The sequence below is a fragment of the Cervus elaphus genome, chromosome 4 (genome assembly GCF_910594005.1).
Source record: "Cervus elaphus chromosome 4, mCerEla1.1, whole genome shotgun sequence".
NCBI lineage: Eukaryota > Metazoa > Chordata > Mammalia > Artiodactyla > Cervidae > Cervus > Cervus elaphus.
In genome coordinates, this window is record NC_057818.1 from 62,913,911 (window position 1) to 62,931,330 (window position 17,420).

Below are 17,420 nucleotides of genomic sequence, written 5' to 3' on the forward strand. Positions count from 1 at the left end.
TTAATTGAATCTTTTAGAACTATAACATAACAAGGAACTATCTCAGAAATGAGTCTTGGTAAACACTAGACCTTAACTAAGAAAACTAGAAACTTACTTTAACAATGAAAAATTTACTATTCAGTGAAACATATTTTTTTCATTTTGAGGGCATTAACCCTGTAGCCAGGGAAGGCTTTAACCCATCAAAATAAAAATGAGGTTTGTCAGGGAGCTGGGAAAAGCCAGGCAGCCATCTTGGATTTCCCATAGCGCTGATTCTTTGATTTACAGCTATTGTTCACCCATTTTTAATTCCGCGATTCAGGAGCAGACTATGGCCATGATTTAAGGACATCAGGATAGCAAGGTCTACTTATCAGGGGTTATTTTTGTAGAAGACGAATGAGCTTTGTCTCCATGTACCATAATCTTCACATCACACCTGGGCTTGGATGATCAGTACACCTACCCCAAACACCCAGCATCTATAATCTACACAATGAGTGTTCATTCTCAGAAGCAAAGAGAAACCAAGATGGGGGAGTTTCTCCATTAACTATGAGCATTTCCACACATTCCTTATTCCTTTCTTCTACAATCTTCTTTAAAGAGAGAGGAAAGAAGTATGAACTTCATAGCCTCATGATGTCAAAGAGACGTCTCCAGAACCAGTGGTATCATTACATCATTACACCAGATGTCATGGTGTAAATGAATCACATGAAAGATGCACTATCACTGCCTGGGCATTCTGGAATTAACAAGGAAATTATAACTTGAGTCTAACATTTTAAAATGTTAATTTTATGCAAATTTCATGTCACCTGTACTTCCTCTGTTTAGTATCCTAATAATGCATTTATCTAGTAAGTCTTAGCAATGCAAAGGACAGTATCTCCTAGTTTTCTTTTTATTTCTGAACATTTTCTGAAAAACTCTGGACCACTGAGTTGAGTCACTGGGCTTCCCAGCTGGCTCAGTGGTAAAGAATCTGCCTGCCAATGCTGGAGATGTGGCTTCAGTCTCATGGTGGAGAGAATCCCCGGGATGAGAAAATGGCAACCTACTGCAGAATTCTTGCCTGGAAAATCCCATGGACAGAAGAGAATTGGTTCTATGGATAATGGCATTTTCAAACTCAGTTTTAGATATCTAAATTGCATCCAGGTGCTAAGTCATCACTGCATTTCCCAACGTCCCTAAAATCCCAACACCAAACCACATCCCAGTGGGAGTGAGGATAAGAGTGACTCCCCATGCTGATCTCTCACAAAAAGAATATTTTGAACAGTTCAAAGTCGCTGATTCATGTTGAGAATTCATCATGCTCCATAGAAAGCGAGGATGCAGACAACGGAGAAAAGGCTCTGGGACACAAGGAAGTAGTCTAAAGGGCAGGTCTTCGCTATAATAAGAGGAAATGGGGAAAACTAAGATGATAACAAATGCCTGGGAAGAAAAATTAAGAGCAGAGAACTAAAGGCTTGCATATTCTCATTTGGGCATTTCAGGAGGAAAAGCAGACACAGCCGGAGACCCAGGGTAGGACATTTACCTGAGAAGCTGCCGTTTCCTCTTCTTCCTCCTCCTATTCTGTCTTCTCTGGGGATGTTATGCTGCAAACGCACTTCTGAGTTTTGAGAAAATACCTTGGAGGGCATCAACAGAGCTCTTTAACCTGCAACCACCACTCCTACTGAAAGGCTGTTGCTGAATCACCCAAAGACGCCCGGGTTCTTGGCCTCCAGAGGAGAAGAATTCAACCCGGGGCCAGAGACGAGGCTTGATCGCTCAGAGCTTTTGTGGAATAAAGTTTTATTAAAGTATAAAGGAGATAGAGAAAGCTTCTGACATAGACATCAGAAGAGGGCAGAAAGAGTACCCGCTTGCTAGTGTTAGCCATGGAGTTACATACTCTCCAATGAATCCAAAGAATGTCTGGAGGTTGTAAAGACATCACCAGATCTACTCCCATAATTTACATTTTAAGATAACAGGATTAGCCAGAAGGTTTAATCCAGAGACTGTCCTCAGGCAGGATTCACTATTATTATGTAATCCTAAAGAATGTAGAGGGAAAAAAGTAAAAAGTTTGTCCTTTCTTCCTCGAGTATTCCAGACCTCTCTCCTTGGGGACCCCTGGACTTCTTTTCAGCCTACCTAGGAAATGACTCTCTTATACCCACCCCCCCCCCCCCAACTTTCTTTTAGAATTGTGTTGCCAAGGGAAAGGGGCATCGTTTCCGTTCCATAACAACTTCTGCTGTTAAGGGGTGTGGTCCCTAAATTGTTGTTGAGGCAATGTATTCTCCTAAGCCTCGTATTGAGGGTCTCTGATTCAGGGGCCCCCAGTAATAGTTGGAGGAGGCTGTGTCTAGGCTCCCTCCTATGAGGAAGCTTAGACAACCATTTCTAAACTAAAGGCTTTTAGGCGGTTAGAAAATCCCATGATACAGTTACAGGCAAAACAGTCATTAAACCAAGTTAAAATCAAAATGAAAAGTCAGGTTATGTCTATAGTTACATCAGTCCAGCTTAAGGTTGTTAGATGTCATCAGTTTAAGATGAGGCATCACATGTGATTATTATTGACGGTATTTGCAGACTTGGAGAGTCTTTTCCTTGAAGTGGACATGTCCGCCACGGGAGGCCTTCCACTGATGAAGAGGGGGGCACTCCACAGACCCAGCAGTTAGACTGATTGTGGAATTCAGAGTAGGAATGAGCCCAGGACGGGAGGACATTGTCTTGAGGATCAAACGGCAGACTCAGGATTTTTACAGTCAGCAGAAGTAGGCTCACATAGATTATCTGGTCCATCTTTTGGCTTGTCCAGACAGTCCCATTACAGAAGCAGATTGGGAAAATAGTGGGCCAGGGGTTTCAGAACACAGAGTAAGTTGCCCCAGTATCTAAAAGGAAATCGACAGATTGGCCTCCCACAGTTATTAATACCTGGGGTTCCTCACGTGTAATTAGGATGGGAGCTTGTGTGGGGACCCCTGGGCACCTTCAGTCCTGATTGTCTTGAGAGTCCGACCCCTGAGACCTACGCCTCTGGGGGCAGTCTCTCTTCCAGTGTGGTCCTTTGCAGACTGGACATGGAACTGGGGGCAGCTTAGATGCCTGAGGGCAATCCCGCTTGAGGTGCCCCTCCTTTCCACAGTAATAGCAACTCCATCCCTTTTCACCTGGGTCCCTCTGGGCATCTTTCTCAGGCTGTTTAAGAAGGGTTTTCATAGCCATTGCGAAGGCTTCCACCTGTTCCTTTGTCTTTTTCTGTCTTTCTTTCTTTTCCTCATAATCCCTACCATAATAGACTGTCTGAGCCAGTTGGAACAGATTATCTAAAGACTGATTTGGTCCATATGCCCGTTTTTAATAGCTAATGGCTGGTATCTAGACTGAGTGAGAAATCTATCCTTTAAGATCACTTTTCCCTCTTCACTTTTGGGATCAATCTCAGTGAATCTGCTTCTCTCCGTCTATCTAAGAATTTACCAGCAGCTTCCTTCTCCTCCTGTTCTATGTCTGCCAATTTGCCATAGCTTAAAGGCTTACTTTAATGTGCTTCCTGGTGGCTCAGATGGTAAAGCGTCTGTCTGCAATGCTGAAGACCCAGGTTCAATCCCAGGGTCAGGAAGATACCCTGAAGAAGGAAATGGCAACCCACTGCAGGACTCTTGCCTGGAAGATCCCATGGGCAGAGGAGCCTGGTAGGCTACATTCCATGGGGTTGCAAAGAGTCGGACACGACTAAGCGACTTTACCTTAAAGGTGTAGCACACCCCTGCCTGAGTCCTTCAAGAATATATCTGACAAAATGACTCTGATCCCATCTTTAGCTGTGTTGTAGTCCCAGTCTAGTTCTGTAATTGGGACCACCTCATTCCCAGTGGGGAGGGCAGTTATCTCCCTCTTCCCTACTGATTCATTACCAAGCAGTTCATCTCCATAAGCAACTGCTTTTCCCAAAACTTTTTTGAGTCAGGAGTCAGCATTTGTCCCAAGATATATATCACATCCTTCCAAGTAAGGTCATAAAGCAGAGAAACATCTTTAAAAGCTCTAATATATTTTTCTGGGTCCTCTAAATACTCTCCCAAATCTTCCTTGATTTCTTGTATTTCTTGATAAGAAAAAGGCTTATACTGATTATTTCTCCCAGTAGGTGCTTCATGAAGACAGCCTCTTCATGTGTGGCTGTTCCTCAATCTCTCTGGCTGCTCTGTGTATATGATCCCAGGGAGAGATTGGAGAAACCTGCTTTTCTTTACCTCTTTGTCTCCTATCCTCCATCTAATTTGCAAGGAGTTATGAAATGGCCAAAGAGACCAAAAAGTTTGACCGAGAAAGGAGAGTTCAGTCCACATGCTTAGCCTATCTCTGGTCAGTCCCCAAGGAGACGTTGGGTATCTCTTGGCATTGGCAGGTTGGTAAAAATCCCCGACAGTTTTCTGCCATCAGCCCTATGAGGTCACCACAGAGCCGCAGAGCAGTTCGCTTGCTTCATGCAGGGCATTTCATTCATTCACGCAAGCACACCAAAGAGTTAGTCAAGTACAGCAGAAAACGTGTTCGCTAGGAGAACTAGAGCTCCAAGCATCCTTACCTTGATCTGAAGAATCCCAGATAAGCCCCCAAGATGAAAGGTTGTTGCTGAATCACGCAAAGACACTGGGGTTCTTGGCCTCTGGAGAATTCAATCTGGGGCCAGAGACAAGGCTTGATTGCTCAGAGCTTTTGTGCAGTAAAGTTTTATTAAAGTATAAAGGAGACAGAGAAAGCTTCTGACATAGACATCAGAAGGGGGCAGAAACAGTATCCGCTTGCTAGTGTTAGCCATGGAGTTACATACTCTCCAATGAATCCAAAGAATGTCTGGAGGTTGTAAAGACCTCACCAGATTTACTTCTATAATTTACATTTTAAAATAACAGGATTAGCCAGAAGGTTTAATCCAGAGACTGTCCTCAAGCAGGATACATTTTTTTTTTTTCAGGATACATTATTGTTATATAACCCTAAGGAATGTAGAGGAAAGAAAAAAAGTTTGTCCTTTCTTCTTGCTTAAGAATTCCAGACCCCTCTTTCTTGGGGACCCCCAAGCTTCTTCTCAACCTGCCTAGGAAATGACTCTCTCACTAGACAGAAAGACCTTGAAAAGCTGAGAAGAACAACCTCTCCTGTCCTCTGTCTCAGGAGAGATTCAGGAACAATCAATTCCTACCTGGAGACCAGCCTGTGAGCTAATTTATTGATTGTTTTCTCCCCAGAGATAGCTGCTAACACTCTGCTCACACAGACGGTGTGAGCTGACTGACTTCCCTGGTCCAAATCCAGCTAGACCAACCCTGCGGCCTCTCCTGGGGCTGAAGCTGGGCCTCAGCTCTCACAAGTGGACCAGGAGCCAAGTCCTTATCCCGGGCCTCCCCTTAGGATCCCCTGGAGCACATACAACACATCACACTGATGCTCCCACAGGACCAAAATAGAACTCTGTTGGGAGGGCATCAGTGAGGTCATTTCCTGACACTGGTCACATGATCCTGATGGGAAACCAGATGGAAACCAATTGGCTAAAGATTCTTTCTGAACCATTTCAATGAATACGGATCCCTGGTGCCCAGGTCCCCACTCTAAGAAGTTATGAATCTGCATGTCTACAGTGGGGCCATGAAAGGAGTCATCAGCAAATCCCATTTTGTTCTGATGTTTCCTCCCCAAAACCAATGTTCAGGAGTCCTGAGTTCAAAGCCTCACACTCACCACACCTAAGACCTCTCTGTAGGGGAGGATTTAGGGCAGGAGTTTCTGAGAGAGGTCAAAGCTGGAATCAGGCAGAGAAAACAGGAGTACTTGCAGTTCAGCTTTTATAAGTTACCCTGAGTAAAGTGCCTCGGACTCCCTAGGCTGAGTGTGGATTCATCCATTCAAACCAAGACAAGGATTCTGGTGAGCACTGTATGGATTATTTGAGTGCTGAATTATATTCACTTCAAATAATCTCAAATCATGTCATTACTAACAAGAATACATACATTGCTAAGAATTGTAACTTTCTAACCATAAACCTTCATCTCATGATTCATGCTAATACATCCATCTTCTGTGTGTTTTAACTATGGAGTACTCCCTACAGTCATCCTCCTTCAGAGAAACTTCTGAAAACAAAAGTGATGAAATGCCTTCTCGTATGCAATCTCTGATATTTACTTTGATTTAACTTTTGGTTAACAACCTTTCTACATATTTGTTACATCATTCCCATAGGTTTCTTACATAAACTCTTGTGTTTTCAGATGCATGTTCAGGGCAAACCTCTTCCATCACTTGTTCCATTATGAGGGTTTCTTTCCAGTGTGTGTTCTCAGATGTTTAGTGAGATTACCACTATGACTAAAGGCTTTGCCACATTCTGTACATTTATAAGGTTTCTCTCCAGTATGAACTCGCAAATGTGTAGTAAGAATTGAGTTCCGATTAAAGGTTTTGCCATATTCTGTATATTTATACGGTCTCTCCCCAGTATGGGTTCACTGATGTTTAGTAAGACTAGAAATGTTAAAAAAAGGCCTTGCCACATTCTGTATATTTATAATGTCTATCCCCGGTATGAATTCGGTGATGTTGAGTAAGGGCCGAATTCGTAGTAAAGGCTTTGTTACATTCTTTACATTTATAAGGTCTCTCTCCAGTATGAATTCGCTGATGTCGAGTAAGATGTGAGTACTGAATAAAGGCTTTGTTACATTCTTGACATTTGTAAGGTCTCTCCCCAGAATGAATTCGTTGATGTTGAGTAAGATGTGAGCACTGAATAAAGGCTTTGTTACAGTCTTGACATTTATAAGGTCTCTCCCCAGAATGAATTTGCTGATGTCGAGTAAGATTTGAGCAATGAATATATGTTTTGTTACATTCTTTACATTTATAAGGTCTCTCCCCAGAATGAATTCGCTCATGTCCAGTAAGATGTGAGGGACGAGGAAAGGCTTTGTCACATTCTTTACATTTATAAGGCTTCTCTCCAGTATGAATTCGCTGATGTCGAGTAAGATGTGAGTATTGAATAAAGGCTTTGTTACATTCTTGACATTTGTAAGGTCTCTCCCCAGAATGAATTCGCTCATGTCCAGCAAGACGTGAGGGACGACTAAAGGCTTTGTCACATTCTTTACATTTATAAGGCTTCTCTCCAGTATGAATTCGCTGGTGTTCAATAAGATGTGAGTTGTAAATAAAGGCTTTGCCACATTCTGCACATTTATAAGGTTTCTCTCCAGTGTGAATTCGCTGATGTTTAGTAAGAAGTGAGCGATGCTTAAACAGTTTGCTACACTGTGTACATTGGAAAGGTTTCCTTCCTGTATGAATTTTCTTATGTCTACTTAGATGGCATGATTTACTAAACAGTTTCCCACATATCTTACACTTGTTTTCTTTCTGTGAGTTCTGAACAGTCTGTGGTTGAATAAGTTCTGAAGAGTGATTAAAAACCATACCATATTCAGTACAAGTCCCCTCTTCAGGACAAGTTCTCTTATCGAGAGAAAAACCTGACATTTGATCAAAGGCATTTCTACATGTATTACTTGTAGAATCCTTGTTAGAAGATTTGGGTCCCTGATGTTTCTTAAGGTTGGAGTCTCCTTCAACTATATACCCAGGTTCATTGCCTGAATACCTTCTCAGTCCACCAGAAATACTCTTGTAATTATTGAAGCTGGAGCTCTTACTTAAGGTCTGACTCATTTTATTACACACGGAAAGTTGTTGTGTACTGACCATATCACAATATGTATTGAACAATGATGGTTGGATTGCATCTCTTCCAGTATCATCAACATTATACATTTTGGAATGGAGAGAAAATATCTGTTGGGGGAAGAAAAATGAGCCCCTGCTCACGGATCCCTCAAATTGATTAGACTGTGAGTTTTCCCACTCACTGTTAAATTGTAGGTGTTCAGACATGCTTGAATGTATGTTGAGTCGAAGCCTATGTTCAGAATTGTTTGAATGAGTATTTGCAGTAGAGACAAGATTACCTCCCAGATATTTCATGTTTCGTTTTAGAGAACATGTATGTTTCAAAAAAGGATGAAAATCTTTTCTTAAACACTTACACATCTTGGCAAATGTTGAAGACTGAAGTGGGTGTTTTTCCCAACGTGACTCAGGTCGCTCAATTCTTTTTCCAGTAATGTTAGAAATCTGTGTAACTGTCTCCATTTCTTTATGTCCATATAAACATCCTCTCTGTCTTTCATATACCGATATATATTCCCAGACTTTCCTTAAATGTAAGTTTCTGAGGTGAAATATTTGATATATTCCTAGGTTTGCTTTTGGGAATACATCTTCTAATGCTGGATTCTTTGGCATCAAATCCTGGGTGTCTTGTGCAGACAAGGCTGAAAGATATCAAATAACAAGTAATTTCCCCTGCTATTCTCACTGAATATCTTTAAACATTTAGAGAAAATCGATGACCATAGCTAGTTTAAAACTAAAATAGAGATAAAAAAATAAAATAAAATAGAGATGGAAGCATCAAGATGCCAGAGGATTATGCAGATGTGGAGACCATCTCTGTCTCAACAAACGAATCAGAAATGGAAAACTTTTCACAGAGCCCAGCTGAACACTAGCAGAGACCCCTCGAAGTCTAAAGAAACAAGAAAGATTCCTGCTGAGCCAGGTAGGACACGAGAAAAAAGAAGGAAGAGGAAGTGGGATGGGGCCTGCAACCTGGGGGGACATGAAACTGAGGAGTGGTCTCCACATCCGGGGAAGCCCCTCATCAGGGGCTCAGTTTGGACAGAAGGAGAGCTTCATTCTCTGTGGGAGAGAACATGGCAACCAGTCTGTGGCAGCAGGAGAGAGAGAGACCTGCAGACAGGGTCCTGACCCCAGCCCTGCCCACCCAGCCTGAGAGGCATGTCCACCACTGCAGACAAGGGCTGGGTGCTGAAATGTGGGGTTCGGACAGCAGACCCAGGCAGAGGATTGAGGTTGGCTGTGAGGAAACATGCTGAAGGGATAGGACTGTGGGAGGAGCTCTGCAAGCAGGATGCTTGTGGTGGAAGCCTGAACCACCAGAGAGCGGAGTGGCATTGGGGAGTGATGCCCAAAGAAGAAGCCCATTGCATCCCTTGTCCTTTGTGCCAGACCCTGCTCGCCAAGGACTACGAAGACCTCCACCCACGTAGGACTTTTGAGCCCCCAGGCACGGCCTCCCCCATCGACCTCCTCCACAATCAGCAGACTCCTGTGCTCTGGGGCAGCTCAGGAGCAGACACCTGTGAGTTGCCCACACGCTCAGATGGAGTTGAAAGCACAGCTGAGCCCCAGGGATGAACAAGAAAAGCTGACACCTCTCCCTGCAGCAACAGAAGCCACGGTCTCACACCCACGGCAGGCTGTGTAACCTCAGCCCCTACAGAGCATCTGAATCACCTACCAGCACTCTCTCAGTCATGGCAGGGGCAGCTCTAGCTGCTGTAGACTCTGTGGGCTCCCACACAAGGGGCCTGGGCCAGGACAGAGCCTGAGCTGCCCCAGAGCACCACAGCAGGTCCAGCTCCACGCTGAATGCAATCCCAGGACCTGACTTCACTGAATCTATGCTGGTGACCTTGTGAAAACAACATCTGTGAACATCCAGGGCCATGTGCCATCATGCCCATGGTTAAGGTGGGGCCAAGAGCAGTGCCTACACTACATCACATGAGGGCCTGCAGAACGCATGGGAGGGGGAACCAGAGCACATCCTGAGTGAACATCCCCAGAGGAGTAATACTCAGTGACTTCTCCATGTGCGGGTGCTCCAGTCCCACCTGCCTCGCACCACAGATCAGAATCACAGCTAAGACGCAGATCTGGAGGCTCTATTCCACCATGCAGGGAGCAGGCACCACCAGAGAGAGGGCACTAACAACCACAGAACAATGGGGAAACAGCCCTGAATATCCACAGCAGGCTTTGGGCACGGTTAACAGCAATCAAAGCCCAGATCAAGAGGATGAGGGCACCAACCTTGGGACCAACCTCACCCACCAAGGTGCAGACACCAGAAGGAATGCTAACTAGGTTCCTGTAGCCTTCAAACCAGAGACCACAAACAGAATGATGGACAAAATGACATGGCAAAGAAATAGGTTAGAGGGGAAGAAACAAGATATAAACCTCCAGGCACCACTGAATTCAGAGGTGATAGGCAATCTAATGATTACTTCCTGCTTTTAGTCATGTTAAGTGGAGACAGCAAACACTTTCACAAATTCTATATACCTAATAATTCTTAAATCCACTTCTTGCCACACTAGTTTCTGAGAATGGTCTATTAGATGTTTCAATCTAAAAATCATAAATGATAGTGACAGAGAACTAATCAGAGACTGACGACACATAAACAGTGTCCAAGGAAGCTGAATGCAAATAAGATAAACATAATAAAGTACTAGTTTTAAGAAATTAAGTAAGAAGAGAGACTTTAAAACTATGACTGAAAGAGGGAACTCTACTCATTGTTCTGTGGAGACCTAAATGGGAAGGAAATCAATAGAACGGTAAAGACTAGAGATCTCTTTAAGAAAATTAGAGGTACCGGGAATATTTCAAGCAAAGATGGGAATAATAAAGGACAGAAACAGGATGGACCTAAAAAAAGCACAAGATATTAAGGGAAGTTGGCAAGAATACATGGAAGAACTATACAAGAAAGATCTTAATGACCGAGATTACCACGATGGTGTGATCACTCACCTAGGAACAGACATCCTGGCATCCAAAGTCAAGTAGGACTTAGAAGGCATGATGACCAACAAAGCTAGTGGAAGTGATGGAACTCCAGCTGACCTATTTCAAGTCCTAAAAGATGATAATGCTAAAGTTCTGCACTAGATAAGCCAGCAAATGTTGAAAACTCAGCAGTGGACACAGGACTGGGAAAGGTCAGTTTTCACTCCAATCACAAAGAAAGACAATGCCAAGGAATGCTCAAGCTACTACAGAATTTCCCTCATTTCAAACAGTAAAGGCTCAAATATTTTCCTAGCAAGGCTTTAACAGTATCTGAACCGAGAGCTTCCAGATGTTCAAACTGGATTTAGAAATGTCAGAGGAACCAGAGATCAAATTGCCAACATCCCCTGGATCATATAAAAAGCAAGAGAGTTCTGGAGAAACAACTACATCTGCTATTGGCTACACCACAGCCTTTGATTGTGAGGATCACAAGAAACTGTGGAAAATTCTTCAAGAGATGGGAAAACCAGACTACCGTACCTGCCTCCTGAGAAATCTGTATGCATGTCAAGAAGCAACAGTGAGAACTGGACATGTGACAATGGACTGATTCCAAATTGGGAAAGGAGTACGTCAAGGCTGTACATTGTCACCCTGCTTATTCAACTTATATGCACAGTATTTCATGCAACATATCAGGTTGGATGAAGCACTAATTGGAATCAAGATTTCAGGGAGAAATATTCATAACCTCAGATGTACAGATGATACCCCCCTTGTAGCAGAAAGCGAAGAGGAACTGAGGAGTCTGTTGATGAAACTGAAAGAAGACGATGAAAACGCTGAAAAACTCAACCTTCACAAAACGAAGATCATGGGACCAGTCAGATCGTTTCATGGCAATCGGCAGGAGAAACAGTGAAAGCACTGACTTTATTTTCTGGGTTCCAAAGTCACTGCAGGTGGTGACTACAGCCATGAAAGTAAAAGACTCTTGCTCCTTGGAAGAAAAGCTATGACCAAAGCAGGCAGCATATTAAAAAGCAGAGACATTACTTCGCTGACAGAGGGTCGTCTAGTCAAAGCTATGGTTTTTCCAGTAGTCATGTGTGGATGTGAGAGTTGGACCATGAAGAACTCTGAGTGCCGAAGAATTAATGCTTTTGAACTGTGGTGTTGGAGAAGACTCTTGAGAATCTCTTGGACTGCAAGAAGATCACACCACTCCATCCTAAAGGAAATAGGTTCTGAATATTCATTGGAAGGACTGATGCTGAAGCTCTGATGCTCTGGCCACCTGATGCGAAGAACTGACTCACTGAAAAAGACCCTGATGCTGGGAAAGACTGAAGATGAGAGAAGGGGACGACAGAGGATGAGATGGTTGGATGGCACCACTGACTCGATGGCCAAGAGTTTGAGCAGGCTCTGGGAGTTGATGATGGACAGGGAAGCCTGGCTTGCTGCAGACCATGGATTGCAGAGTCAGACTCGACTGAGCAACTGAACTGAACTGACTGATATGTATGATTGATTATCTTTGCTGTATAGGAGTACAAAATTGGAAAACAGCTATATTCCAATTGGAACTTTTAAAAAAGATTTCTTTATATAACCTAAAAATTGTCATAGTTTGAATCAACTATTAATAATATAGTGGAAAATGCACTAAGTTTATGCCAATTTATTTTAAAATTCTATGAGGTAATAGAATATAATAAAGTATTTTAACAAGTTAGAATGAGGGCAAATACACTTAAGATATTTAATATGAGATCACATAAGTGAAAGAGAAACTTTGAAGTCAACCTGAGATGTACATTCTTTCATTTTCACAAGGTTTTGCTTTCTGCAGTGAAAAATTACTTGAATTTGAAATTTATATAGAAGGTCCTATGTGTCATTCCCAGTGGATAGGAAATTGTAAACCAGAGAATAGAAACCCATTCCCAGTATTCCTAGAAGCTTGGCAGTTTGTCTACCACTCCACTCACACATTTCTGTCTAGAGGTAGAAGGAAACTTGAAAAGGACTGTCACATATTTACTCAGAAATGGGCAGAGTTTTCCTAGGGCCCCCAAGCAATGGAAGAGCAACGAATGAATGCAGTTTGTCACAAGCCAAGAGGAGACTTTTAGTTCACACTGTGGTGGAGAAAACTAATCGCTGGAGATAAATTCATGAATGATTTAAGAGACAGAATGGGGCAGGTGACACATTTCTACGACAGTAGCAGACACAAACCCAGGTTTTCAAAAAACATTTCCACTGAAGCAAATCTTCCAAGGCCATGTGACAAAGGATGAGTTCCTCGCTGCTTCTTGGACCACACACCTGAGTCATCTCCATCCATTCATACCTACCTGGGTAAATGGCTGTTGTCTCCATTCTCCTTATATTCCTGGGATCCTTCAGTTGCTCCAGAAAGGCAACCAGGTCCAGCTTCGAGACAAGCCCTGTTGATCAGAGAAAGGAAACTTTGTGTTGTTAGAGATTCATCAGTATCGAATCCAATATGTATTCAGGTGAGACGAGAATGCATTTTGTTCTAGAAAGCGATATCCAGAAATACTTTATTCAAAGCCGCTATACAATGCTAACAAACACCTATCAATCAGATCCTGGGATTCTGGTCAAGTAGTACTACGGCAAAAGTAAATGGTGTCAATGTGAAATTAAGAGAGTGTGCACCTATTTAATACCACAGAACTTACACAATTACCACTAACCTAGAATGAAGGAGGCAGAGTACATCAAGGAAGGAAAATGTCACCAGCATAACGAGTCATCATGAAGCCTTTCTTTCTAAACTCACAGTTACTCATTTCCCCCTAGAAAGCAGAGATCTGGAACTACTCTGGGAAGCAGAAAATTTCAGAAGACATTCTAGAAATGAAGGAACCAAAACCTAGTGGGTAGGTAAGCGATTCTGGATGGCAGTTATTCTCACCCAAGGTGGCCAGGTTCCCGTAGGTCTCTAACATCACATCCCTGTACAATTCCCGCTGACCGAGGTCCAGGCATTCCCACTCCTCTTGAGTGAAGTCTATGGCCACATCCCGGAATGTCAGCCGTCCCTGAAATACAAAGTACAGAGGGCATGGGACCGTGGGAAGACTTCCTCATGTGACCCAAGATGGAAACAGCAAGTTCAGAGACCTGGTCGTGATTTAGTGGCTTGGCTGGTATTACAAAATATATTTTTTTACACAGTAATCCTTTCTACCCAATTTCTAATGTGAAGAAAAGAGGATGAGTTATGATCCACAAGCCATTAGAGAAACTATTCTCATCTGAAAGAGAAATTATAAAATCATCAGGGCAACATTAGCATATTTATTTTTCGGTGTTCTACTCCTGTGACATAAATTGTTTATCAAAGAAACAGGAAAAAAAAAAATTTTTAGGTGTATTCTGAGCCAAGAGTTCTGAAGTGGGGCCAAAGTGCCACATTTTTAGCAAGGTTATTTGAGTTAGAAATGTTGAAAATTCTGCTCGATGAATGATGATTTTGAACCGTAATGAAATAGAATAGTAAGGTAAGAATTCATACTTAAGTTGGAACTGTAACTGTTTTACAGATTTTAATGGTCCTAATAGGATAGTCTGGAAGCCTTCCCAAGTGGCAGTCATCCATTGAATTTGCAGGAGTGGGGGAAGCTTGGTCCTTTCCACCCGTGAGAAACAGGAGTAGTCAGAAGGGAATTCTTGACGATGTTCAGGAGTGGGGGAAGCTTGGTTCCCTCCCCACCTCAGAGATTAGGTTAGTTAGAAATAATGAATATCAGTAATGTTGCTCTTATACCTATTGACATATATTAACAAACAGCCATTAAATGGCAAAGCTTTAACTTTACTTCAGCTTATGTACTTCAGATTTTAACTAATAAAACACAGACAGATTCACAGAGACAAGGCTAAGAAAAGGTGATAGAAGTTTCTGTAACTGTAAAGAATACTAAAGCCAAGAAAAGGTTTAATCACTCAGGCATGTCCAATTTTTTGTGACCCATGGACTCTAACTTGCCAGGTTCCTCTGTCCAAGAAATTACCAAGCAGGAATACTGGGGTGGGTAGTCATTCCCTTCCACAGAAGTTCTATGAAAAAAACTAACCAGAAAAAGAAGAAGAAGAAGAAGAAATAATTGATCAGGTCATGTTAGTATTTCCATACATACATTCCAGTTCAGTTCAGTCGCTCAGTCAGGTCCGACTCTTCACGACACCATGGACCACAGCACGCCAGACCTCCCTGTCCAACACCAACTCCCAGAGCCTACTCAGTTCATCTCACTGAGTACTGATCTACACTCCAATGGGGCTGTATACTCATTAAGGGTAAGAGAGAAAAGTTTCATGTCACTAAAGTCAGGTCATTTTGAATGGATTCAAAATGTACATAATGTTTGAGGATGATATTCTTTATTTACACTGACTTAATTTTTTTTTTTTACACTGAGCTGAATTTAGAATTTCAGTACAGTTGAGCATAGATTATGATTAATAAGATTTCTGTAAACATTTTGGAAAATACAAAACTGTGATGAGACTCTGTGATGTGAGCATGGAGTGTACTGGAAAAGATCAGACCTGGGCTTGGGATGAAAACCCCCACTCCCAAAACTCAGCATCTCTGCTGAACACACCTGAGTGTTCATTTTCCAAAGCAGAAAGAAAGAAAGAAGACATGAAACTACCCCATTAATTGTGACAGTTTAGGTACATCCCTCACTTTTTCTTTCCAAGAAACTTGTTCAAGTCAAATGGAAAAAACAAATCCATAGAATGGGAATCTCACAGAAACACCTAAACCAGTGAACATGAGTCATGGGGCAAGAAGTACATGGAAGAATGCATTATCACTGCACGGGTATTTTGTCACTATTATGGAAACTATGATCTGAATCTATCATTAGAAAATGTTAGTTTGGGGACTTTGTGATGATCCAATGACTAAGACGCTGAGCTCCCAATGCATGGAGCTCTGATTCTTTTCCTCATCAGGAAACCAGATCCCACATGCTGTAGCTAAGAGTTTACATGTCACAACCAAAGAACCTGAAAACTACAAGGATGACTGAAGATCCTACCTGCCACAATGAAGACCTGGTGCAGCCAAATAAATAAATATTTTAAAAAACTGTTTTATGCCAATTTCACTTCATATGTGCCTTCCCTGATCTGTAGCCTAACACTACATTTAAGTAGTTAGTCTCACTTATCAATATAGAGCAGCCTCTGCAACGTTTTTATTTCTGAAACTTTTCTGAAGAACTGTGGACCGCTGAGTTCACTCTATTTATAAGGACAGTCTGTAACTCCTGCTCTAATGAGCTGAAGCTGCACCCACATGTAAACTCATCACGCGATTTCCCCTAATTCACTATGATCCTAACACCAGACCACATCCCAATGGCAGTCTCTGGTAGCAGTGCCTCCCCGTGTTGATCTCGCCCAAAGGGCATATAGTGAACAACTGAACGTCACTAATTCATGTTGAGAATTCATTAGGCTCTAGAGAAAGCCGGGATACAGACAATGGATAACAGGCTCTGGGATTTAATGGAGAAGTTAGTCTAAAGAGCTGCTCTTCACTATACTAAGAAAAAAATGAAAAACTAAGAAGTAGACAACGACAAACCACCCAGGGAGAAAACTTAGAATCAGAGAACTAAAGGTTTGCAGGTTCTCAGTCCAGGCATTTCAGGAGGAAAAGCAGCCCAGCCCCAGACCCGGACAGGACGTTTACCTGAGAAGCTGCCATTTCCTCCTCTTCTTCCTGCTGCTCTGAGTCTTCTCTGGGGATGTTATGTCCCAAACTCACATCCACAGGTTGAGAAAATACCTTCAAAGGCCTCCACACAGCTCTTTCACCTGCAACTGCTGCAGTGAAAATGAAGAAAAAAGGTTATGGTCTCTGCTGCCCTTTTCGAGCCTTTTTTGGGCTTCCTCTGTTTCTGATCGGTAGGTGGCAATCAAGACTAATCTGACATGTTAATCACATTCCGTGTTGGGTGCTTACCTTTGGTGCATTCCCTTTGCAGACCACCCCTGGGAGTTCTCCTTTCTTTTTGCATTACAGAGAGCAGGTCGCAGCACAATTCACGGGAGATAATGGGCCTGACTACTGGCCTAGCTGACTTACATTATGAGGGTGTTTGAAACACGGCGGGTGAAGACCCGCATTTAGGAGCCCTGAGCTGCAGCCTCACACTCCGCATTCCTGAGATCTCTCCGGAGCTGAGGATTAGGGCGGGAAATTCTAGAAACAAAGGAAGTCGGGCAGATTGCCTGGGGAGGGGCTCTTTCTAGGATGGGTGTGGCCCTCCACTGCCTCTGCCTGTGCCCTTGGGGGAGGGGTGGTGGGGAATGCGTGCTTGGTGGGAATCTCCTGGGGGCCTTGGGTTCCTGCAAAGCTTTGCTCTCAGAATTCTTCCCAAAGATGCCTTGCCTTTAGCGTGCTAAGTCCGACTCTTTGCCTCCCCTTGGACTGTAGCCCGCCTGGCTCCTCTGCCACTGGGGACTCTCCAGGGAAGAATACGGGAATGGGTTGCCATGCCCTCCTCCAGGGGATCTTCCTGACCCAGGAATTGAACTCGTATCTCTTGGTGTCTCCTGCATTGACAAGTGGTTCTTTATCACTAGTGCCACTTGGGAAGACACAGGATACCCTGAGTACCTAGGTT

The 17,420-nt window shown here is 43.0% G+C and overlaps 1 protein-coding gene across 1 annotated transcript in view; it reads right to left on the reverse strand.

Moving 5' to 3' along the window:
• Positions 1-6,496: 6,496 nt before the first annotated feature.
• LOC122689723 (zinc finger protein 331-like) overlaps positions 6,497-17,420 on the reverse strand; it is a 59,125-nt gene continuing 48,201 nt past the window's right edge. The window contains exon 4 of the mRNA XM_043896402.1: positions 6,497-8,399. Within this exon, the coding sequence (XP_043752337.1) occupies positions 6,547-8,399 (1,853 nt within the window). The 3' untranslated portion in view covers positions 6,497-6,546. The remainder of the gene's footprint in view (positions 8,400-17,420) is intronic.